The sequence below is a fragment of the Toxoplasma gondii genome, chromosome X (assembly GCF_000006565.2).
Source record: "Toxoplasma gondii ME49 chromosome X, whole genome shotgun sequence".
Lineage (NCBI taxonomy): Eukaryota > Apicomplexa > Conoidasida > Eucoccidiorida > Sarcocystidae > Toxoplasma > Toxoplasma gondii.
The window spans coordinates 940988-965434 of NC_031478.1; the positions used below are offsets into that span (position 1 = coordinate 940988).

A 24447-nucleotide genomic window follows, 5' to 3' on the forward strand; every position below is an offset into this window, starting at 1 on the left:
AAGGGCTTCCCCACAAACCCTCAAGCCAGCAACGAGTTATGTGTTCCTTATTGAAGGGAAAGGCGTTGAACGGACATAAGGGACATCGAGGATACCGCGAGAGGCGCGTTGTGACTGAAGAAGGGGTATCTCCGGTCGTGTACCTAGAGGAGTGAAGAACAAAGCATCGGAGTTAATCGTACCTTCCGCTGGGATGCTTCGAGCTAGAGACGAATCCAACCAGTTGCAGGCGGCAGGCCCGTCTCTCCCTGGGACAGGTTCCGCCGCAACAAAGTGGTCGTAACAGTTTTTGTGCGAGACGATATGTCTTTCCTATGACAACCGTGAAGTTGTGTCCCGTCGCAGCTGCCATATATTTTTGGAAGCAAAAGAGAAGTGCCGCAGTCTCATCTGATATAACGGATCCTTCCCTTGGCGGTTTGCCTCACTGTAAGGGACTGACATAGAAGCCACTAGTAGCTATCACATAACAGACAGTGAAACCTTGGTTACCTTCGAAAGGACGTTCTTCGGTGTCAAAAAGGGGAACCCCAACGCAGGATTTGCGCCGGCCGTGACACTGGAGATCTATTCCCTTATCTCTCAACTGTATCGATCCTCTTCACAACTCACTTGCGACGACTGTATTGAATGTGTGCGTTTGCTACCGCCTCCGACAGAAAAACATTGTAGTAGGAGGTAACTGCCCGAAGTAGTTCTTCGTCGATGTCAAGAAGCGACGTTAGGGAGGCCCTTCACCAATTCGGCATTTCATTGGCTAGTCCGCTTCAGACAGTGCCTCCGATTAAGTTGCCTGCCGGACACGTCAGGAGGGAAGTCCTTTTTTCTGGCATGCCTTCTTCGAGCGAGATGGCCACCACCACAGGATCAGCAGGGCATGAGCAGACAGCAGTGGAGAACGCCGCAGGGGGAGGAGATAACACCTTAAGTGAGTCGACGAGAAACGAATGCATGGCCACATCCCAGTCGGATATCAGGAACACATGGTCTGGGGCACTTTTCATGTGGCCCAAACGCAGGAGCTTTATGGGAGTACCAGGTAGCAGAGCGATGTCGGGTGGTTCAACGGAAAAAGGTGCGGATTTTTTCGTCGACACAGAGGCCGATGACTGGGCGATGACCGCAGATAGGACAGATGCCGAGGATGACGTTACGGAAACAAAGACTGTCATTCTTGCCAGTGGAGCAGGGGGCGAGGCGAAGGCCCCAACCATCACATGCATTCGTTGTGGTCTGAAAGGAGGTGAAGGAGGAGAAAGGCAACTGCAGAACTGGGACATGTCAAGCGCGCCCGAAGGAGCGCCTCAGCCCACCAGCGGGATCGGAAATGATCAAAAATCTAGTCTGGTTGACGTGCGACGATCGACAACGTCATTCTGCGTGCCCTGCACGCAGACCTCTGATCGCGAGCCAGAAGACAACGACAACGACTGCGAATCGGCACTGGCGTCGGACAGTATGTCCATGGACCTTTCTGCGTCATGCAGAATTCATGTTTGCTCCTGCGTTATTATTATGTGAATGTATTCAAGGGATACTCTTCGCCGTTGGGTCCTTTCTGGTGACAGACTCGAGGACGTGTGGTCACTACATTTTCGCGATGATTCACCTTCTTTTCGTCCGTGATCACAGCAGCGATGCCATCAGCAGCAAGGTCTCACGACAATACCTCAGTGGTCGCGCAGCAGATTTACCCTACCGATACACGTGTCTGGTTTGACTACACCTACAGCGTCAACCAGGTTCTCAGAGTCATACCAGGAAAATGTTTGTTTGCCTTCCTCTGTTTGATGCCTCGGTTGTCTGTTCGTTGCAGGTCTGTCAGTTCGGCAAGTAGAGGGAAAGAAGTCGGGGTTTCTGTGGACGGGTGCAGTCATCTTAAAGTCATCCATCGGTGGCGGGTTTCTCTTCCTCCCCCACGTCTTCATGCGAGGGGGGCTCGTTCTCTCCTTTATCATGTTTTCCCTCGTCTTCGCAGCGGCACTATACTGTATGGTCTTGCTGATTCACTGCTGTAAGCCCGGAGTCAGAGATACATATGAAGGACTTGCTGAGAGGACACACGGTAAATGGGCACGACGTATGGTTGAGTTTTGCATCATCGTATCGCATTTGGCTTTTTCAACGGTCAACATCGTATTAGTTGCAGGGAATATGCGAGACGTCATTTGGGCAGCAACCGACTGCGACCCGAACTTTGAAATCCCCACGCGGGTGCTGCTATGGGCCGGGGCGGTGGTGTATATGCCACTTTGTCTCCTCAGGCATATGAAATACCTTGCCCCTGTAGCTTTTGTCGCCAGTGTTGGAACATGCGTAGGAATTGTCATGCTTCTTGCCTCCCTGGGATTGGAACTAGCCACGCGGAAGGAACCTTCCCAGATCACTTTGTTCAACTGGCAGCATTTCCCTCTCGTGCTGGGAACCGTCATATACATGTGGGAAGGTGAGAAACAAATATACCCGTATACCGGTTGCCGAATGAACGCGTGCTGCAGTATGTGCATACTAAAAATGCACAATGCGTGTAAAGTTAACCTGCATAGTCTCCTTTTGGCATATGCGGATGAGTGATTCGTTTGCACTTCGCATCTCTTCTGGCTAGCGACATTCACTCAAGAGGTCACTCTACTATCATTAAGCATTTACAAAGCACGAATGCTAGTTAATGCTGACGGTACTGTAAAGCTCCCTACTCGAATGCCTCCTTGCCATGAAAACAATCTGTGTACGTGTTAATTGTCCGTCTATCCCCTGGACTGCCGGGACGCACAACAAACCTAAATGGGAGAGAAACTAGCCGACGACAGCAGCCAACTTTGCTACGTACTTTGCATTTCGACAGCGCTTGCCCTTGTGGCACTGCAATGTCAGGCTCGTATTAATGCCGCATTCGATGGACTATGCTATCCCGTCCGCTCTGCTGGGAGCATTCTTCTCTGCCGTATCCGTCGCACGCAACAGAGGAAGACGAAGTAATCGGTGCTACGGCAATTCATCCACTTTTTGCTTGGGTCCTCGTCATTGGCCGCTGTTTTCCTGTCTTTGTAGGCACGGGCCTAGTGCTACCGATTCGGGAGAACGCTACGCAAAAGGTGCAGGCGAATTTTCCTCGGGTGAGGATGACGCGATCCCTGCGACCTGAATGAGAGCAAATTCGTGCAGATTGATTTGCTGGAGTTATTTTTGACATAGGTGTGTGGGAGCAAAGAGTTGAGTCTTCGGGCATGCCTAAGCATGTGCGTAGCACATGTAACGCCTCACGAATAGGCAACTGCTCAAAAGAATAAGTGCGAACATGCAGCCATACGCGAAGAAAAAAGATACGTCTATAGACATTTGTCAGCACCACTTATCAACGAACACGTGGCAGCAACTATATGGGTCTGCGTGACAAATCGAATATGCCCACCACCATTTCTGTCTATGTCCATGTTGGGTTCTAGCCCAGCAGATGCAGCGGGTGCAGTGGAAGGCCGATGACCTTGCACTCCGATGTCTGTCATCGGCTCCTGACATAACTCGAGGTGAATCGTTAGTGCTGCCTCTTGCGTTTCCCTCCCAGGTTTTGTCAATATGTCTTGGAGCGCTTTTCACGACCTATACAAGCTTTGTATTGTGCGCGAATTTCACTTTTGGCAATCACGTCGAACCTGTGGTTCTCTCGAATCTACCTGCTAACATCCTCGGACTCGGCGTTCAGGTAATAAGCTCACCGTACCGCGCAGACCTTGCGAATATAGGTGATGGCCACTCGATGGGTCTGAGAAACAGCCTCGTGCCTGAGAGAAACTGTTGAAGACAATCAGCAACGAATATGTGCCTCCTCGGAAGTCGTCCAGCGCATATTCCCGATTAATTTATGGAGATGGAGTTCTAGGGGCTCACAGCTAACACGTGTAGTGTCCCACCACCGTCGTTTTGAGTTTTTGGCGAAACCAGGTATGCCTTCAATTCGCTTGAACCTCTACTGGCTTTGTTCAATATGCCTGCTGTTCCTCTGTGTAGTCGTTACCCCCATTTTCCTGTCTGCGGTTGTTCGCCTACAGGTCTCTCTCGGGTCTCGACCCTTCAGACACATATCTCCAGATTATCCCTGGACCCGCCGACTCTCTTACCTAGTTTTACATTCGTATTTACGCATATCTGTGCAGACAGAAGTTCACAACTACGCTGTGGCGCACCACGCGCTGCCGAGTTCTCCTAATACACACGTGTTTACAGCGTTATGTCGTTACTTTGGTAGCACCTGTGACTTTGGTTGTGCATTTGTCCCTTTTTTCGTTCGATCCTTTAGGCGGTCTTTGCTTTTGCAATCGCGACATCGGTGCCCTTGATGATATTCCCTGCATCGGCGATCGTTGAGCATTGGTTCCTCTCTCGGTTTAAGTTTCGTTCGTCGACATCGACAGTGGCAATCTACAGCATTGTGCGGATATGCTTGGTGAGTAGACCATTCATGCACGATTTATTGGCGAATCATGCGTCCATAGAAGTAGCTGTACATTCACAGTCTGTGACACCATATCGCTTCTCGTTTTGCTTTCTGGCAAACTCCGATTTTGTGTTTAGTAGACGAAGTCGTGGAAGGTATGAGGGTCGTGGTGAACGCTCTTCTGCCGCGCGTTTACGTATAGGGCAGCACATGATGAAGAAAGAACCAATATAAAAGCCTCCCCATCCGCTTTAATTCGAGCATTCTGATAGCAACGCCGTCTTCCTATCTCCTTTATGGAGACACGGGGGCATGCCATGCGGGACTTGGCGAAATTTTCACATCCTTCCGTGAGAACGTGGTGCACGTGCTCCTGGTCTGATGCTACATTTGTTCTGTGAGTTGATCTTCTAACAAATAGCAAAACGGGCAATAGTGTCGGTCATTGTTTCTGTGGAGGCACACAACGTTGCGTTCTTTTATTCGGCGAGTTTTGCTGTCTAGGTTATCATTATTCTGGCGGCTGCGACAGTCGGGTTGCAGCAGATCGACAACTTCGTTGCGCTTATTGGCGGCGCTTGTGGCGCTCCGCTCACCTTCGTTTTTCCTACTCTTATCCATATCAAACTTCATCCTGATGAAGCGAAGCGCTGGAAACTCTTTCACTACTTCATCATCTGCTCGGGAGTTGGGGTCCAAGTTTTCTCCATTTACTGGACAGTAGCTTCCTGGCGTGGAATCAACGAGTTTGCCGCCAGGTGCAGCGGTTGAGGAAGCGAGAAGAATAACTACATTCCGAAACAACGCAGTGGAAAATCTCCTGTAAAAAAGCGACTGCACATACCCCGTTGTCGGCGACCACCTATATGCCTCCAACTGATCACGTGTCCAAAGTAGATTAGTGAGGAGCCCTGCATTGCCAAATGGAAGCACGTGCCGCTGAAGAATGACAAGGAAGCGAAGAGTCCGAGAAAAGAGGGAACAGCGAAGCGAAGGAATACCAGACGATGAGCCAGGTGACCACCTGAGAGAGCCCTGAATCGGTCAGCCTTACGAACAAGGCACGGACGAGGGGGCACGCGCGGCGGACGAAACACGGAAGAGGACATTTTGTAGAGAAAATATGGTGGTGCCCTTCGGCGAGATAGAGTGCCTCTCTAGCACAAAAGGGGACCGTCCACAGCGTTTGTCACGTTCAGTCCCATCAGGCGTCACCGATGCGGAAGGAGACAAGCTTGAACTCTTTTTTCAAAAAGACAAAACACCGGGACCCACGATGACCGCTAGGGCTCACCTATCGAATTGGCGAGGGAGACGTCCCGCACGAAGCCTCAGTTTTGTTTGGTATTTTTACATGCGAACACCAGGAGCAGTTCAGGGTACCACCTGTCGTGTGAGCGAACGAGTAATGCACGCAGAAGTGCACTGAGTGTCGGCAAGTGCCGACTCAAGTTTGCCAGATCTAAAGTGATACACATTCATGCTAAAACGTGTCGTTCTGTGGTTGTCCGGCTGACCGCCGTTCTGCAAATGCTGATGGACGTCTGCAAGTGGCGTCATACGCGCACAAGGGAAAACAGTTTCACTCGAGTGATGGCAGTGTCGCCTTTTAGGGGGGGAACGCGGGGCGGAATATCGCAACCGACAGTTTTCGACTCCAAGCAAAAGCGGTCATGGCACGATGAAACATATTTCACTTTCAACGGTAACGGCCAGAAATACGTGTCTACCAGGAACACCCTGTGGCACTTTTCGCAAGCCGCCTTCTAGTGCGGGAAAGAGGTTCCACTCCAACGGGGAGGGTCTGTAAGTCTTAGCCTCTACGCAGACTGACGGCATTCTCCGCAGGTGCTAATACGTTTTACACATTCTGTGACTTGGTGCAGTGACAGTTAGGCGTAAGAAGGTACGGCTGGTGAAGCGCTCGTAGCGTGAGAGCCCCTGCAAAATCCTAAATGTTTCCTCGAGTGTTCCCGCTCTGCAAATGAGCAGTGGGTCCTCGACTTCATGCACACAGCAGTTGCATGCGCCAGTCAAGATATCGACCCACGAGTTCGAATGTACAAGAAGTGCGAGATTCTCATAAGCGAGAGTCCCTACTTTTACATCTGTAGTTACACAAATGTAATCCAGAAGGTGCTACACACCAGGCGTCCCTGTGGACTACTACAATCCATCTCCGACTGCAAAACGTGTTTCTGCACCGCTGAGCAACAAGCGCACCTGGGAAAAAAGAAACCCTTCTGTCTTGTACATAGACACGTCCAGTCTCCTAGACTGACGGCTATACAGTGAAGTGTGGACACATTTACCGCACGTTTTTCCTTTCACCTGAAACTAACGAACAGCCAACAGGCCGAACCTCATTATTTCAAAACTGAATAAACAGGGAGGGGGCCTATTCAAGAGTCTCGGGCGACCAGCGTCTCCACTCCGAGAGCTGTCTGGCGACTCGTGTCGTCCAATTTCTTCTTTCCTGCTTCTAGCAAGTTTCTGTGAACACAAGCACTCAAAACTCCGGCCAATAATATGATTCCCGCACCTCTCCACTAACGCCGCCCACACCGCTGCCTTGTCGAGAACGAGGCCTCTAATGCCACGGTTGCCCTCCATCCTTGAACAGACTTCATGGATACAACCCATAAACGCTCCTTCGATTTTCACGAACGCAGTTGCATATCAGCTGACGTCTCAGAACAGACACGTACAAAACATTGTCTACACATGACTAAAAACGTAAATGCCGTGGTCACTAAGCACTGCCACGCGTACTGTAATAATGCATGCGTAAATGATATATATATGTATATATATATATATATATATGTCTAACGTGTGCGCATGCACATGGATGTGATCTGCAGGATGCTGGTGCGCGCGGGGAGAGAATGGCATATAACGGATGTCTTCCCCGTGTGAAGCTGTGGGCATCGTGGATGTTGCTTACTTGGGGAATTTCCACTTGGGGACTCTTTCGAGAATTCCCTCGTGCTCAGACACAACGGCGACGCCAAGTTCCTCCAGGCGCCGAACGACCGCACCGGTGGTCTCTTCCGGTGTCGACGCAGAGGACGTGAGGGAAATTCGCTTCACGTTCTCAAGCCATCGCGGATCGATCGCATTTGGATCGTTCACCAGGTAGGCCCTGAAAAAAAGACCCAGGGAGGAAAAACAACGAAACCCCACTGTTAACCGTCACTCCGTTCGACACCAAAAACACAGCATCAAAAATTCAAATCCCCACGTCTACACATGCATGTGGTATTTGGGTATGTACATACATATGCACCTCAAAATGCATCACGTGTATCTATTTTATGTAGGTACACGCACTTACAAATGTGTGTATCTATTTCTGTAGACCCGCGTGTAGGAGAAAGCCTTAGCTTCAGTTTACGCGTCACTCCCTTTACGTGCCACGCCTGCGACCTTTTCGACTTTCCTCGAGGCTCGTTGTGTGGGATGAGGCTTGGATTTTTCATCTTACGTCGTGCCTCTTCGCTGGGCTGTCTCCACGAGTCTCTTCGCGTTGGACGAGGCCTCACTGCCGACGACGATCGTGAGGTCGGTCTCCGGAGCGAGACGCTGCAGTGCCGTCTGTCGATTCGTTGTCGCGTAGCAGATGGACCCGCTCGGAATGGTCTCAATTTTCGGGTATTTCTCAATCAGTGCCTGCCGAATCGCTCCGCAGTCGTCCAGACTGAGCGTCGTTTGTGTCGCGTAAAACAACTTCTGGGAATCCGAGAAAGACAACTGCTCCACGTCCTCCACAGACTCCACTACCGTCACTGCTCCCGGTGCCTCACCCTGGGTGCCAATCACTTCCACTGAGAAGGAAAAACAGAGACACAAAAAAGAGCAAGGTCCATGACACAGAGAAAGAGAACTGAGGCGGAGACAGAAGTCCGAGAAAGAGGAGGAAACGAGAAAAAGGTGGTGCAGAGAAGAAGAAACAAGGAAAGACATATGTAGAGGTGAGAAACACAAAAACGGCATACGCACATGGGCGACAGAAGCAAGCACGCGACAGAGATACATCGCCGCATGCAGCAACTGAGAGAGCGAAGAAACAACAATGCCTTGCTTCAGTGGAGGACGAGCCTGAGGCTTCAGAATGCTCAACGCAACAGTACAACCTGTAGACACAGACATGAATACGAACACATCCACGGCTCTGGATGGAATTCCTTTCGACCCCACATCAAACGCTAGAACGGCCGCGTCGACACACAGGTCTCGGAAGCGGTGTGCAGCGTTGTCAAAAGTCGATCTTGCGAAGAAGGGTCACTCTACCTCTGCCTCGCGATGCATGACAAGGAGCGAGTGACCGGCAAACCGTTTTTCAGTAATCCATTGTAGCAAACGTGTCCATGGACGTCAGACAGCTGCTCTCCCTATGGACTCCACAGCCAGGCCTTTGCCGCAGCTGCTTGCGCACGATCGAAGTGCACATATCTGGATCTGGGCGTCTGCACACCGTGAAAAGACTGCGGCCAGCGAAGCAGAAGATGTTGCAGAACGCGTATGAACCACAAACGGAACTCAGCTCCTGCACGACGGCCTCTCACCATGATTCTTGTGACCAATCAAAATGATGTGGTAGCCTTGTTCTGCCTTTTGCTTGACGTAAACGTGGACTTTAGTGACGAGAGGACAAGTGGCATCAACGACCTGCAGCTGCCGAGCCTCGGCCTCTGCACGGACAGCTGGAGAGACACCGTGAGCGGAGAAGACAGCAACTGCCCCGCGGGGAATGTCTGAGATCTCTTCCACGAAAACTGCGCCCTTTTTCTGGAAACACAAGTGGAAGAGCAGCGCCAAACACGGATGTCTCCGAAACCTCTTCTGCGGGCTCCGCGGCCGTTTTCTGGCGGCTTGCTTGTCTCCCTTCTGCTTCGAAAGTCAGCCTGAAAGCACCTTTAATTCCTTCAAAGGAAGCAAAAAGGAAAACGGCGAGACAGCGGCGAACTTCGCGTCTAACGTGTATATAACCGAGCACCCCTTCATGTGCACAATGGACACCCTCAATCCCGCAACGGCCCCCCGTCTCCCCTCTTGACTTCTCATGTTACATGCAGTAGCCAGTTCTGTCACGATCTGCGGAGGAGTCTGTCTCCCCGTCCATGGTTGTTGCGACAGGACCGCATGTTTGAAGACCCAGGAACGTTTGCAGGGAAATCCTAAAACTCGCATGTTTGACGGACAAAGGTTGAGGTCTGAAAGCACGCAGCATACTCTGTTGTGTCGCTACATCAAGTGAGCTTTTCAAAGCGCTGATAGTCGATTGACATGTCGACGATCCAACGCAGATTAGCTTCGCACTCGCACTTTGGAGTGAGTCAGCGTCCACCCGTATCCGGTGGAATCTTCTACGCTGTTCCAGTCGAATACGTTTCCGTTAATCATCACTGATGCTTCGGTACTTACGCGCATGGCCTCGCAAACTACCTCGTTGTGGACAATGCTGTGTTTGACGTAGACGGGGGGACCCCAAATCCGGAGGGCCTCTTCAACGATTCCGACCGCTCGGGAGACGCCCGCGCAGAAGCCTCGCGGCTTGGAAAGAAGCAACGAAATCCCCTCACTTTCTTCTTTCCCCGACGCTGGAGAAGACGCAGAAGGCGGAGAAGAAGGAGAAGGAGGAGAAGAAGAATGAGAAGAAGAGGACAGTCTGAGAGACGAAGACGGGGAGGTGTTGCGAAGAGGTCGAGGAGACAGACTGCACGCTGAGGAGGCCGAATAAGAGACACCGAAACGAGAAGAAGAAGACGAAGATGGAGGCGAAGATGAAAAAGAGAAAGGAGAACGAGACGCGTGGCCGAGAAAAGGTGAATAAGGTCGCGAAGAGACTCGCACTGACGGCGCGAAAGCAAAGGCAAGAGGAGCCGGTCTCGCACAAGCGACCTTGATACCACGAACAGCCTCGGAAGTCACCCAGAACGGCGCAGACGCAGAAGACGAAAGAGAAGAATGTCGAGAATACCGTGGAGAAGGAGCGAGTATGGAAGAAAAAGACGAAGAGAAGAAGCGAGGAGGAGGGGCAGTGAGAGGGGAAGTGTGGCTGGAGGAGGGCGAGGCGCTTGGAAGATCCGGAGAGAGGATCGGCCTCGCGGAACGAGAGACTTCAGGCGCAGCCTGCCGCGCAAAGTGATGCAAGACTGCCTCCGAGCAGAGAGGCCCCCCCCGCATCTCTGGGAAGAGAAGAATAAGTGCGAGAACGAGAAGAGACAGGAGTTGTCCGAAAGAGAGAGACACGGCTGGAGGAAAGGAGAGACAAAACGAAGGAGAGAAAGACGGGGACTGAGAAGAGCGACACGACACAAAACAAGCAGACAGAGACGAAGAAGGAGCAGAAGACGCAGGAGAGGAAAGAGCAGAAGAACAAAGAGAAGAAGAAGCAATGGAACAAGGAGAAGAAGGAGAAGAAGAAGGAGCAGACAAGGGGGAGACAGAAGGGAGAGTCCAACCACGCGTTGGGTTCACTTCAAGGCATCGCGAGGAACGCATTGAACTGGCATGGGTGTGCGGCAAGGAGACAAGCGCGGTGGTTGAGAGCTGAGAGTCTGGAAATGATTCACATTCATCCCGGAGTGAAGGAGGAGACGAGGAAGAAAGAACAAGGGACGTTTCCACATCGTGGGGGGAGCCGATTTCCCGAGAGACAGCGCAGCCCCCATCGGGCTCGCCTCCTCCCAGCTGTACGGACATCTGCATTTCGCCTCTCGTGTGCATCTTGGAAAGCGAATCTAATTGCGGCGTGTCATTCTCCGCCGCTGCTACTTCCTTCTGAAAAAGGCAACGCTTGGCGTCGATACCGAATTCCTCTTCTGCCGGGATTCAGCGTCTCAAGGCGGCGAGGAAAAGCAAGCAAATCGAAGAAAGACGTAGTCGCCCTCTCCTCGAAGAGGAAGCCTGTCTGTCAAGAGAGAAGGGAAATTCTGCGTGTGTCTCTCTTCAAGAAGCGCTTTCTTGCGGAGCTACCCCACGAGTGTCCCGTTGAGGTGGAGACGTGGACCGCGCGCGAGTGCAGGCGGAGAGTCCGCGGCAGCACAGAAACGAGCGGAAAGAAGAAAGAGGGGAGAAAAGACAGAGGAACGGAAGTAGGATGCAGAAACGGACGGAAAGGAAAAGAAGGCGCGAAAGGCAACAAGGAGGGCGCGGCAACTTTCGCAGTGACAAAGTGTGTGCGAAGTCGAAAATCCTACGTAGCAGCGAGACGACGTCGGGAGGAGTCGATGCACACGCACGCAGAAAGAAAACGAGAGAAAGCGTGGAGAAAATCGCTTCCGCTTGAAGGAGTGTTTCTTTGCCAGCCGAAACGTCCCTCTGAAAGAAAAGACAGGAAAAGGAACAGACGAAAAAACACAACGCCGGTAATGCCGTGTGCGTGTCTTCGTGGCGTGTCTCGTGCGGGCTCCGGCCCCGGGGGGAAGCCATGCGGAAGGCGGGTTCTCCGCCAGCTGCTCTCCTGGGAACAGAAACAGGAACCTTTCAGCCAGACCGTGTTCTTTTCTCTGCAAAGGAAGCGCAGAATTCGCAAACCTGAGGAATCTTCTCGCGTTTGCCTCGAGAAAAGGAGCCGCGCGAGTCTTGCAAGTCTCCTAGGCGGCCTCTGCAGCTTTTCTCCTCCTCGGCTGTACGTACAGCCGTCGCGGATCCTTGAAAACGGGAGAAAGATCTGCACTTTCCGTGGACCAAAGTCGAGCGAGACTCCAAGGCAGAGAGGCGAAAGAGAAGGAACTTCGACTCTTTTCCTCTCGGAAAGGAAGCGAACGATACGGGTGCTCTCAGACGAATTCGAGGCAGCGGGTACCCCGCTCCGAGACTCAGCTGTATGTACACGTGGCGTTGGAGAGAGAGGGAGGAAACGCGACACCGGCGAACTCTGTTGCACTTTTCTGCTTCTTTCGTCTTCCTCGCAAGTCGCTGTTTCCTCGAGCCCTTCTAGAAAAGGGTGAGGAAAGTGGCCTGCGAGAAAGACCCCCCTCTCTTCTCTGAGCCTGATGTTAGACGTGACCGCTTCTGCCTTTTCTTTCTTCGCCTTTGCATCTTTCTGCCTCCCGCACATTTTGTGAAGTCCGTCCATTCAAGGTTGTCCTGTCGAGCGCGTCTCCAGCGATCACGCCCTGTCGCAGCACACGCCTTCCTTTTCGTCTCGTCTCTCCGCCTCTCTTCCGTTCTTCTTCTCTTACCCCCTTTCTGTTGCTCCTGTCTTCTGTCGGAATTTCGTTTCTTCTCTCTCCGTCTCCTTGCTCTTCGCGTGGTCGATCTCCATTCGCGGTTTCACTTTTGTCACAACTTTCCTGTGTTTTTCCCAAAAAAAGGCCTTGTAAACCGACGAGGGTGAACACTGCTCCCTCTCTACACCCACACAAAGTCGGTTATCTGTACGCGTCTACACATCAATACATTTGTATACATATACATATGTATACATATACATGTAGGTACATGAACAAGTCTAGATGCGAGTCGGCGTATGGTGTTGTCTCTTCTGTGGTGCATTTGCGGCGCAACGGAATGCGGTTTTGAGATATGTAATCTACGGATCCGTTTACGTTTTTTCGAAGAAGATGCGACGTCACAATGCATGCAAAGTCTGCGAATGCGTCTCCCCTCTTCTTGAGGCTGCTTCTGTTTTTCCCTGCCGTTGAGGGCTCTCTTCGGTTCTTCACGCGTCGCCTCGCCTTGTGGTTTTCGCTTGCTGTCCTCGTCTTTTGGACCCTCCTAGGTCGCGCAGGAACTCTCGCATCTTCGTCTTCCGCGTCTCTGCCGCCCTCGATCTCTTCTCTCTCTTCGTCCTTCTCTTCACTATCGTCTTCCTTCTCTTCACTCGCTTCTTCCTTCCCTTCTCTTCCACCCTCTTTCTCTTCTCTCTTTGCGGGTGTCCACATGCGGTCTGGCTTGACAAAGAAGGCTGCCAACTTGTCGCCGGTCTCCTCGCCACACAAGTCAGAATCGGTCTCCAGGTCCATTTCTTCCTCCGTTTCCTGGGGTTCCCTGTCCCCCAATTCTGCTCTCTCGACCTTCCCGCCTCTCTCTGCTCCTTTGTCTCGCTCTTCCGCCGCTTCTCTCTCTTCTTCTTCGTCTGTCTTTTTGACCTCTTTATCTCTGTCGACAAGTGTGTCAGTCTCGTCTCCCACGTCGCCTTCTTCGCGCCTCTTGCCAGACCGTGGGGACGTTTATATGGGAGAAATGTTCTCTGCTGTTCGCCGGCTGGCAGCATCTGAGGATGTCCCCTCGACACAAAAAGAAACTTCAGATAACGGTGCCGATGAAAGCTCCCGCAGTCCTGCCACCCCCTCTCTTGACACGAGTGCAATAAGCGACGGAAATAGAGGTGCCCACGAGAGCCATCAGAAAACAAATTCTCCTCTCTCATCTGCCTCTTCTTCCTCTCCTTCATCTGCCTCTCCTTCCTCTGTTTTCGCTGCTTCGTCTGCGTCGTCTGCTTTTTCCGCTCCGCTTCCCTCGTCTTCTGCTCCTTCCTCGGCTTTTGGACGCGTGGAGGCGAGAGAGAAACTTCCTGGTGGAGCGTCTGGATCTCTGTCTGCGTCATCAGAGACACCCGCAAGTCCTTCGGGGCTGCGCGACCGCCAGTGCGACGACGGGGGCTCCGAGCGTTGCCGCACGCGCCTAACAGAGACGACGGAGGACCGGGCCGAACAGAGACGGGCAGCGACTCTGGAAGAAGCAAGAGAACGAGAAGAGACTGCAAGAGAAGGAGGAAACCCAGGAGACACCGAGGACACGCAGACGGAGGTGAGCGCCCGGAAGGCGACAGAGATCCAAGTCGTAGAGAGTGACGAGGAGCAGCACCCCGCAGAAGCGAAAGAGGAAACAGGCGAGAAGAAGGAGACAAAGGGGACGGTGGCTCCTGAATCACAGAGTGAAAAAGGGGAAGTCGGTGAGGAAACGCGGAACGCGTCTGGGGTCGAGGAGCCTCCGAACCGCGACACGGACGCGAGACGAGACAGCGACGATCGCCGGGGAAGAGAAGAGAGAAGGGAAGAGTCGCGTTCGAAGGACGCAGAGGCGCCGCTCCTACGAGAAGATGCCGACGCCGAAAGAGAAGCGAAACGCGGCTTTCACGCCCGGACCGCGAAGGACACAGAGTCCGATACCGACAGCGAGGCAGAGCGAGCAGACGACAGAGAAGGAGAGCGCGGACGGGAGGCCCAACGAGGTGTCGAATCGGAAAACAAAAGTGAGGGAGGGAACGACCGCGAACTCCAGAAAGTCACCACACGACGCTCAGAAGTCAAGTCCCCAGACGACCCTCTCGAGACCGACAGCGAGCGCGAGGCGAGTGCTGCCCTACCCGCGAGGGAGGCGACACCCCGCGCGGTCACAGCGGCGACAGCTGCCGAACGCATCGGATCGGCGGTCTCGCCAGACAAGGCTGTCGAGGCACCAGATGTCTCCGAAGCTGTGCCACAGTCTCCCGAGCGTCTGCAGAAAGAGGCAGTGCACCGGAGCAAAGTCCGCGGACGCCAGGCGACTTCCGAAGAGACAGTGAGCTCCAGCGGGCAGCGCGAGGAGAACGCCCAGCGTTTTGAGGAACTTCAACCTCGCCCGGAGTTCAACCTGGTTCCTTCTGCCTTGTTCTCCTCGTTCGTCACCTTCTTCTCGTCTTTGTCTGTCTCGTCTGTCGTGTCTTCCTTCTTCTCGCCCGTGTTCCCAGCGAGGACACCGCCGAGTCATTTCCTGGCGTCGCTTCTCTACGTGTTGCCGGACAGCATGCACCATGCGGCAGGCCCAACGGAGAACGCAGAAGTGCTCTTGGAGGAGGAGGAAGTCGTTCTCTCTGGTGACCCTGGAGAGGCAGACCAGGCGCTCTTTGCGCAAAAGCAGCGAGGAGATGAGAACGCTCACGCGGGCTCTCTGCGTGAGGCGAAGGCGAACGGAGGGCAGGCGTTTAGAGACGGCGACGCGCTGAAAAGCTCTTCGGCTGGAGGCCGCGGAGAAGCCGCTGGAACGCAGGCGAGGGGGACCCCGCCCTGGGGTCTACACTTTGCAGAAACCTTCGAAGGCGAAATGATTTGCTTTCAGTGGAACGTCTTCAACGGTGCCTTCTCCCTCGCCCTCGCCTACCTCTGCTCGCCGTTGTACCGTCACGGCGGCTTCGGCCTCGCTTCGTCGGCCGCCCACGCGGGTGTGTCGACACTTGGGCGCATGGGACCGCTCACGCCGGGGCCCGAGGGGTCTGTACACTCGTCGGCGGCTGGGCCGTTCCCACAGGTCGCCCACGCGGTCTCTGGGGCGGTTTCTTGGCTTTGCTCTCGCCTGTGTTGCGGCGGCGCCGCGAGTCTGTTCCAGAGCCTCAAGCGGCTTTTCGCCGGCTCCGGCGCCTCGGCCCTTCCCGAATCTCCTCTCCCGCTTCCCTCCTTCGCTTCCTCGCCTTCGCGGTCGCCCTCGCTCTCCTCGTCGGCTCCGATCGACTTTGCCCAGGCGCAGGCCTTCCCCGTCTCGGCCTTCTCGCCCTTCGAGGCGGTGACGCCCGCGCTCGGGTCCGAGCTCCCCGGAGGCTCAGGAGGAGCGGGGCGCAGGCCCTCGGGTGTCGCCTTCGACGATTGCTCGCTCTTCGCGCGAAGAGCGAGTTGTGGGGAAGCCGGCGGAGACAGCGAGAGGGCGAACGCGCGCGGCTTCACCTTCGGGGCTCGCCCGGGCCTCGAGGGCGTCGGCAACCTACCGCTGCGCTCCACCTGGCGCCTCGCCTGTCTCTCTGCACAGGCCCTGCAGTCTTCTTCCGCCGTCCTACAGTCGTTCGGGTGCACGTACACCTCGCCGGCTTCGACCTTCGTCGGCTGGATCCTTGCCACCCTCAGCGTGACAACGTCCTTCCTCCACCCCATGCTCTCTCTGTTCAGCAACTGCGTCTCTGCTGCCTACGACGTCTACGCACTCATGTGGTAGAGCCCGACGTGTCTCCGAAAACGGCACGTGAGGTGTCCTGAAAAACGTCATTTCATGTGGATATCTGTGATCACGGTTGCAAGCAAGAAACATGCAGATGCGTGTGCACTGCAGGTCCTTGGGGACGAATTCACCTTTCCGACACGCTGACTTCCTTCTGCTTTACACGCCAACGTATACATCGGCCTGTAGCGTGGCTATCCGCATTTGCTTGGAGTCACTTTCCCATAGCCTGTCACACGGACCTGCGGGGCTAGACGCGGAGCGAAGCGAGAGACTACGCTTTTCTGAAAACAACGAAGCATCTGTAGAGTACTCGCCGCGCTTCAGGATCTGACACACCGCCGACGAATCAAGGGACTCAATTTGAGCTTTGAGCGGCAGTAGAAACATATGTACAGATGCATAGAGATATATATATCTATATATATGTATACGCACCGGTCTGCACATGCGGTACAGACATAGCGTATACACAGTTGTGGATGCCTACGCGCATTTATCTGTTTCTCGGCTCGTCTACCCTTCAAAGGTCGAGACACTCGCACCAGGAAGGAACTGCCATGTATTGAGATGCATGCATGCAATGAAATGCATTCACATATCTGATTAAATATATATATATATATATATATTCAGTTTCAGTGGCCGACTGAAGGTTGGTGTGGACGCGTGGAGTGGTTGTGCGCGGCATTGAGGAAGATTCAGTAATCGAAGGGGTTTGTCAGGGAAGAGAGGTTTTATTTTTTTTACCGTTTCGTTGTAACGCCGGATCTCAGTGGCCCTCGCTTTCCGTGTCCTCCCAGATTGAAAGATCCGAGATGCATTTCCAGTTCTGTTCCTCTCCAGCTACATTTTGGCATCTCGATTTTTCTCTCTCTCTACGCGTTCGATCTTTCACCACGTAGTTATCCATGTTCTTCTCTGTCTCTTTCGCTGGCTCTTCTCCCTGTGGCTCTTCTCCCTGTCACTTCCCTTTGTCTCTTCTCTAACTCTTTACAACTATCTTGTGCACTTCACTCTCCTCGCTTTGATTTCCCTTTCTACGCCTTCCCCCGTTTTCTCAGCTTTTTCTTTCTCTCATGTCTTTCCTGATTCTTCTGTCGCGCGGCTTGCACACGCCCAGGTGCTGTGTCGATCGCAGAGCGGAGTGGAGTCCTGTAGACACCGCGAAGCCCAATCTCGAAACTTGAAGGTCCACCTGATTCTTTTTTCTCTCTTCTCATGCACCGCCCCCAAAACAGAGGACTTTCTCAGGCAGGTCCTCTCCACGCCGATCCACACAGCAAGCCCTCGTTACATCTGACTCCGCTGATGATTGTGTACAGAAACTAAGACAAAGCAAGAGTAGCCGTTTTACCTATAGACACATTTGTATAGGGAGACTTTAATCATCTTCCCTATTTGCCATCTGTTGAAAAATATATAGAGAGGCATAGACGCTATATATATAGATAGATAGGTATATATGCACAAACGGTTAGAAAGAAACTATTCGTATATATATATATATATATATATATATATATGTACAGAAAACATTTGATAACACCTCCTTATCCATCTGTCCAATTTCAGATAACATGCACAGACTGAGACTTTCGTCGTTGCGTATATCTGCCGATCCTTCCGTCTGCAACTAAAACTGGAATTACGCGTTTTCATCTACTCGCGTGTGGATTTCACGTCGAAGCGAAAACAAGTGAAGAGGCTGCTGTGTGCCACTCTGCGAACCCTTCTGGCGCTCAGAGCACTGCAGCAGTTGTTTCACTTTTTGGTGGGAACAGGAACTGCGAAACACGAGAAAAATTCATCTCGACCAGGCGAATGCGCAAGGCAGTCGCTCTCGGCAAGCTCCGTCGGAGGGGAGAAGCAAATGCGAGACCCCAAGCGAACGACGTACTGGACGTTTTCTTCCGAAACCAGAAAGGAAGAAAACCAGATGATGTGTGTTCTGGGCCACCGGAAAAATGTATCAGGCAACTAAAACCTGCCCATGTAGTCCAAGAAGACATGTCACAAACTCTACGGTTCACGGTTTCGATTCGTCCCCCAAACCTTCATCCTCAACACATGCACACATGTGTGTGTGTGTGTTGCAACATATATATATATATATATATGCACATATACATCTATATTCGCGTATGTGTATATACACATATGTTTATATGTATAGGGAAAAGAACTTGTGTTTCTTCTTCCGCTTCGATTGGTATGTTTGAGTTTGGTGACTTCCGGCTGGACACTTTGTTCATCTGTTTTGTTGCGCGGGGCGGTCACTGCTGCTTTCCAAACTTGGTTGCGAAAGTTTCTGGATTTGTTTTTCCAGTTCGAAGAAGCGCGTCCGGCTCTCTTCCAGTGCCTGGTTGCACAGGCGGGCTAACGTGAGCCAGCGTTCCCAGAGGATTCTCTCTGCTATTTCCTTTCCTTGGTCTTCCGCCTCTTTTTTCTCTCCGTCTTCTCGCCCACACAAAGTTCCTCCATTCTCTGTGAGAGTGCGTTCGTCTTGCTCTTCTTCGTCTCGTCGCGTTTGCACACTCACTGGTTCAGATCCCCCTCTGCGGCACTCCGCACCTGCCGCCGCCCGCCTCGGCTTTCGCTGCGTTTCCGTTTGGAGCAACGCGGCCTCAGTTCGGGCTACAGAGGTTTTTTCTGCTCGCGTTTCGTCTCGCATGTTTGCTGCTGCGTTCGGTGCGCTCTCTGTCTCGCGCGTAGATGTGACTGTTTCAGAAGGAAGGGAGACAGTGTCTGCGGTCAAACGGCGATGGGGCTCTTTTGTGTTCTCTCCCGGCACCAGGCGAGGCAGAGGCACGAGCCAGCAAGACGGAGGGACTAGAATGGGGACTGCCAGTCGCGAGCTGTTGCTCATCTCAACAATGTACCTTGCACTGTCGCCTTTCCTCTCCTCCGCTTGCGTCTCTTTTTCCTTCCGGCAGTGAAGGACGTCCGCCCTGCGGGCCTTCCCAGCGGGATGCCTCTGGTCGGCTGCTACCTCCGCTCGCATCGCCTTTCGCTGGGCTCTGCTCTCTCCATCCATCCCGCCGAGAGACGCTGCGGCCTCGTTGGGTGCACCGCCAGCGACACTCCACGAAGGCATCGAACACGCAAACGACGAAGAAGAAGCGGGAGTCGGTGGCGGACTCCCACAGGACGGAGAGGTAGAGGACGCGCGAGGAAGAGCCTCAAGAGAGGCGGAAGAAGAGGCGACAGCGGGGGACGACGCGTGAAGGAGGACAGCCCGGTGTGTGTACGGACGAGCCACGCGAATGAGGTTCAAAGCATCTGTCAGAGATCGACAGCAAACGTGGAGAATGGGGGCTTCCACTTTCAACCTGCAGGGAACAAACACACAGCGATGACTTCGTCATGGCAACTCATCTTCTCCTTCATTCCTCGGTTGGCGCCCGCAAACACAACGCAGGCGCTGGGAAGGCTCTCAGAAACGTCGGGATTACTTCAGAAAAGCATGCCATCCAGGTCCGGCGCTACAGGCACGTATTTCTCTCTGGATTGACATGAACACGCATCTCGATGCACTTCGTCCTCTACACATGGACGCGCGTATGTAAGAACATATATACATATGCATAGAGATATATAGACATTCACATATGCATGCATTAGACACCGATATCCGTACATTTAAAAGTGTGCAGATGCATATGTGTACTCATATATATATATATATATACATATATAACTGGGTAGTTATGTCTTCATGCGTTCTGGGATGCGTCTCGTCGAGACTTGGGAAGCGCATAAGAAATAGGGAAGAAGCCCGAGAAAGAGACAGCGGGAGGGCGAAGCGAGAGAATCAGAAGCACTGGAGGGGAGTGAAGCAGAACGCGAGAAGACCGCGAAGCAGAAGGCTCGTCTGTCTCTTGCGCGTGAGCCTATGGAGACAACGCGTGAGTTGAGCTTCACAACTGCCGCTTGCTCCGGTCTCCGCCGACAAAGAAGGACGTTCGGCGCCGCTCTCGCTGTTTCGCCTGTCGCTTCTTCCTGATAATTCAGAGTCTTACGACCTTCGGGTGCATACCAAATTTCCTGACACGGAATGGGACATGCTGCAACAGCGTGCAGAAGTTGGTGGGCGTCGACCTTCTGATGGTGGTTGAGGAGAAAAACGAACGAATGTTTTTTTCGTTTTCCTTCACTGGCCGCCTCTGGGGAAGCCGCTCCTTCGTCGTTTCCGTTTCTCTCCTGGATGGGCTTGCCTCCTGTCTGCGTCGCTTGAGAGGCACTCCTGTCTCCTCTCTCTTCCCTCTTTGCTTCCTGCTCCAAGCCACGCGGACCCGCGCGGGCCTCTCGCACATCTTGGAACACGGACGGTGACGCAGACTTGTCGGCCGGAGAAGACGCAGTCAAAGAGGGAGCCGAATCAGGAACGGCAGAGCGTGAAGAGGGACAGACTGTTTCCTTCTCTTGAGAGTTCTCAAAGGGAGTTCCAACGAGGAGAATGCGACCAGCGCAGCTGCTTGATGTGTAGAAGTTTTTCAACTTGTTTATCGCGTCGAGGAGAGGGCGAATTTCTTCGTCAACACTTCCCTTCTTCGATCTGTCTTTCCGGTGTCTCCCGTCGCCGCCTCTACATGTCTCCCCTCCGGCTGCGGTAGCGGATTCGTAAGTCTTTCCTGGATGACCTGAACGCACTCACGTTCGCAGAAAATACACACGAGTTGGAGAAAAATAAGGACAAGTGGCCTACTCAACTCCGGATGCTCTTCGTCGCGTTATTCGTTGTTTCCTTCTGTCGCAGCAACGCATTTCTACGTCTTCCCACGAAAGCACGCATCCAGGGGTACGTACACTTGTGCATCATCATTACATACGGAAGTCCGCCGAGAAAGTGAGACACGTATGCACTAGGTAGAATGAACCACTACATACAAACATGGATAAATATGTATATAGATGTCTACATGTATGCATCTGTTTGCGAAGTCACTGTCGATGAGCGATTAGGTGTATACTACAAGAACGTAGATCTCTCGGTACTCTGTAAAACCAGCTGCATATGTCTACCTTTCATTCTATCTACAGATATATACACTGATGTGTATACACAATTGCGGTGTTATGATGCAGCTCTGAACATCGTGAGGAGAACGAGATGATTCATACTCGGGGATGTGCGTTGAGAGAAGCGGGGTCGCGGAGCTCTAAACGAGGCAGGTGGAAGAAGAACAGACTCTCCGAGAGTCTCCCCCGATGCAGCGGGAAGCGCAACAGACTCCAGAGCCACCGAAGGGGCGATCTGCCACATACAAAAAGACCAATAGGCAATCGGCTTATATTCGGAAACACAGCCGGGCAGAGGGGTCAACCTAGCCACAAACGAACGCGGGCTTGTTTGGCGCAATATATATATATATATATATATATATATATGTCACAGTATATACATCTATATTTATATGCGTATATTTGAATGCGTGGACGTATTTATATATGTAGAGTAACGTGTCTGTGTGTTCAGCTGCTGCCTATTGGGTCCCGACGGGATGCATCGAGAGAGAGCGAGACCAAGGAGAGAAAGCGAAGAAAAACGGAAATTAACAAGAAGATGCAAAGTGACAGAGAACAGACAGAACGCAAATCGAGAGGGAGCGCGGGGAGAGCAGCAAAAAAGGAGAAACCCCCACCGCTGCGAGCGCAGCTTCTTTGCGTTCGTCAAAGACCGTCTTCCTCTCGCTGCTCGCATCTTGAAGGACGAAGGAGGAGACCCAGGAAGGCCCAGACGAAAGTGAAGTGTGACCTCGACTCCGGGAGAAAGAACACGAAGAGGGAGCAGAGTGAGAAGAAGGAGAAGAAGGCGAATGACATGGAGATGAAAGAGACGAAGGAGAAACAGAAGAAGGAGCAGATGATGATGAGGAAGAAGAGGACTGAGATGTCAAGGAGCGCGATCGCGAGAGAGAGGTTCCCCAACGTGGACAGCGTGTAGCTAGAGAGTGTGGAAACGAAGGTGATACGAACGGCGACACGGAACCGGAACAAGGAAGTTGAAGCGAGCAGAGGTGAGTCGGAGAGGAAGAAGAGCTTCTTGAGGGAGAGAGAAGGAACGAGAGACTGGGCATGAGCCTCGAGGAAGGACGAATAGCCATGGCGAATTTCGGGACTGGGAGGAAAAGGCGTTCACATGGCCGACCAGAAAACCAAAGGAGGAGAAAAGAGAGGACACGGAGGACTCGTGCAGCTGTCGACATGCGAAGAACAGCAGAGAGAAACTGGGAACCCGACAGAAACAAAGAGTAGGGACTTGAGTTGAACGAAGAAGAGAGGAGGGAACGGTGAAGAGGGTGCCCTCTTTCGCGGCGTTTTTAGCAAGAAGTGAAATGGCAAAGAAGCTGAGATGTCCTCCTTGTCCGAGACAAGAACACAGCCGGCGAAAAAAACAGCTGCGCTCGCGTGTCTCGCCCTGGGAAAATCTCTGAAAGTTTCACCTGTGATATTCCAGCGGAACAACGCCGGCGCCGCTAAAAAATATCTGCTCCTCCGGTCTTTCGAAACAAGGAAGGCATCGCCCCTACCTGCATAGGTGGACTGAAGTCGCGAGAAAAACAGGAGACTTCTCAGCTTCCACGGAAGGCGGAACAGACTCCTCTGTGAGGCAAAAGAAGGCTGCACGGTCTCCAGAGAAAAAGAGAAGAAAAACTAGGCAACACGGAAATGCGTACCTCCTCAGAGGTTCTTTGCTACTTCTGCGTACACTCCGTTGCGATCGAAACCGGGCAGATGCGTAGAGGGAGAAGGAAAGACACTGCTTAAATGAAAGACCGTATTCGAAAGGTTCAGCTGCACGAGCAGATGCAGAGAGACAAGGATACATGTGCATGCAACTTTGGATTCGGGTACGCGCGGGGAACGCAAAGGTTTAGATGAGAAGATTCGCTAGAGATCAAACAGATTTTTTGCAGGTCTTTTTCTTGGGCATGTCCCCCAACAAAGAAATCCGGAAAAAAACGCAACACTGCGCGGTAAAATTACGTTTTTCTCGGTGCATGCATGCGTTTGCATGCAACAGCGGCGCAGACCATTCTGTCAGATTCTGCGTTCCTCCTTCTCGGTCTCGCCTCTCGATTTTGTTCTCTCTTCCACTATCCTTGTCACAGGCTTCGTGTTCTTTATTTCTTATTCTATGAGATTCTTATTTCGTCACTCTCTTCCTGTTCCCCCCTCTTGTCGCTGTCGCCTCTGTGGCGTCGGCCTGCCGCTTCCTCTCTGCGTTTGTGTCTTTTCCGGTCTCTTCCTGTCTTTATTCTCTTTGCCGCTGCGTTTCCTTGTCTCTCCCTCTTGTCACCGTTCTCTTTTCTCTTTTTATCTTCCTTCCTCGTCTCTCCGCTTTCGGCTTCTCCTTTTATCCTGCTCTCCTCGCCCTCCCTTTCTTGTTCTTCTCCCCTTCTCTATCCCTCTTTCCTTCTCTTTCTTCTCCCCCTGTCTCCATTTTGTTTTACTTCTGTCTATTTCTCTCCCTTGCACCCCCTTCCTACTTCTTCTCTGCTTTTCTGTTGCTTTCCCTAGGCCACGTCATCTCCGTTTTCGATTCTCTTTTGGGACACTATCGAATTTCTCTGGACTGTTGCCTTCGCTTTTCCCAAGAGACCGTCTCTCTATGCAAGCGTCGATTCTCCGCAGCTTCTACAGACAGATCTCACGCTCCTCGTCCTCTAGAAAGAATATTCTAGGTTAACGGGAGTGCAGATACACCTGCAGGCTTTTAGCGAACGCGGCAGGCGCTGGAGAGGCGATCAGTGAAACTGTGGCTTCGCGAAAAACCAAACACAAAGCTTGTCCATTAGGAGGTACAGGGCAGACACTGGTTGCCTAGGACGAAAACCACAAGAGTTTCCTCATCAGTTATGCTCAACTGGCCTTTCACAAACATTGCTATCCCGCGCGTTTTCTACGCTGTTCGTGATGCTGGTTCTCCGTGGCCATGATGGCTTTTCGAGAAAATGCAGGATTTTCGTCTTTGAATAATTGACTTTCAAAGCAGCTTTGTCGGTGGTTCCGTTTTCTACAGTCTCCCTGCGAGAAGGAGGTCGTCGTCTTCCAAATTCTCGTTCAAACGATTCTTCTGCACAGTTGAG

General features: G+C 52.5%; 4 protein-coding genes across 4 annotated transcripts; 2 read left to right on the forward strand and 2 right to left on the reverse strand.

The window, feature by feature from the left end:
* The first annotated feature begins 463 nt into the window (after positions 1 to 463).
* TGME49_227430 (transmembrane amino acid transporter protein) lies at positions 464 to 6224 on the forward strand. The gene is made up of 6 exons (XM_018780173.1): positions 464 to 1456; positions 1817 to 2446; positions 3052 to 3116; positions 3566 to 3703; positions 4298 to 4444; positions 4940 to 6224. The coding sequence occupies exons 1-6, from the start codon at positions 706 to 708 to the stop codon at positions 5204 to 5206; spliced, it is 1998 nt and encodes a 665-aa protein (XP_018636068.1). The 5' UTR covers positions 464 to 705; the 3' UTR covers positions 5207 to 6224.
* TGME49_227420 (4-hydroxy-3-methylbut-2-enyl diphosphate reductase) lies at positions 5926 to 11764 on the reverse strand. The gene is made up of 5 exons (XM_002366344.2): positions 9863 to 11764; positions 9004 to 9226; positions 7923 to 8262; positions 7383 to 7580; positions 5926 to 6928 (listed from the first exon to the last, which is right to left on the reverse strand). Exons 1-5 carry the CDS (start codon positions 11165 to 11167, stop codon positions 6838 to 6840), a joined length of 2157 nt encoding a protein of 718 aa, XP_002366385.2. The 5' UTR covers positions 11168 to 11764; the 3' UTR covers positions 5926 to 6837.
* A 239-nt stretch (positions 11765 to 12003) lies between these two features.
* TGME49_227410 (hypothetical protein) lies at positions 12004 to 17555 on the forward strand. The gene has a single exon (XM_002366343.2). It carries the CDS (start codon positions 13022 to 13024, stop codon positions 16349 to 16351), a length of 3330 nt encoding a protein of 1109 aa, XP_002366384.1. The 5' UTR covers positions 12004 to 13021; the 3' UTR covers positions 16352 to 17555.
* A 691-nt stretch (positions 17556 to 18246) lies between these two features.
* TGME49_227400 (hypothetical protein) lies at positions 18247 to 22706 on the reverse strand. The gene is made up of 4 exons (XM_018780172.1): positions 22000 to 22706; positions 21479 to 21611; positions 20394 to 20997; positions 18247 to 19686 (listed from the first exon to the last, which is right to left on the reverse strand). The coding sequence occupies exons 1-4, from the start codon at positions 22561 to 22563 to the stop codon at positions 18606 to 18608; spliced, it is 2382 nt and encodes a 793-aa protein (XP_018636067.1). The 5' UTR covers positions 22564 to 22706; the 3' UTR covers positions 18247 to 18605.
* Between the last annotated feature and the right edge of the window lie 1741 nt (positions 22707 to 24447).

Bases quoted from the DNA above. Each gene is read 5' to 3' on its own strand.
- TGME49_227410 (XM_002366343.2), top strand. From the start codon at position 13,022: ATGCATGCAAAGTCTGCGAATGCGTCTCCCCTCTTCTTGAGGCTGCTT.
- TGME49_227400 (XM_018780172.1), bottom strand. From the start codon at position 22,563: ATGTCGACAGCTGCACGAGTCCTCCGTGTCCTCTCTTTTCTCCTCCTT. The intron at 21,612-21,999 runs GTGGGGGTTTCT...TGTATGTGGCAG, and splicing joins AAGAAGCTGCGCTCGCAGCG to ATCGCCCCTTCGGTGGCTCT. The intron at 20,998-21,478 runs GTATGAATCATC...GAGTGCGTTCAG, and splicing joins CTCTCAACGCACATCCCCGA to GTCATCCAGGAAAGACTTAC.
- TGME49_227420 (XM_002366344.2), bottom strand. From the start codon at position 11,167: ATGCACACGAGAGGCGAAATGCAGATGTCCGTACAGCTGGGAGGAGGC. The intron at 9,227-9,862 runs GTAAGTACCGAA...TTGTGTTTCCAG, and splicing joins TAGTTTGCGAGGCCATGCGC to AAAAAGGGCGCAGTTTTCGT. The intron at 8,263-9,003 runs GTGAGAGGCCGT...TTTCCTTCTCAG, and splicing joins GATTGGTCACAAGAATCATG to TGGAAGTGATTGGCACCCAG.
- TGME49_227430 (XM_018780173.1), top strand. From the start codon at position 706: ATGTCAAGAAGCGACGTTAGGGAGGCCCTTCACCAATTCGGCATTTCA. The intron at 1,457-1,816 runs GTATGTCCATGG...TGTTCGTTGCAG, and splicing joins ATCGGCACTGGCGTCGGACA to GTCTGTCAGTTCGGCAAGTA. The intron at 3,117-3,565 runs GTGAGGATGACG...TTTCCCTCCCAG, and splicing joins TGCAGGCGAATTTTCCTCGG to GTTTTGTCAATATGTCTTGG.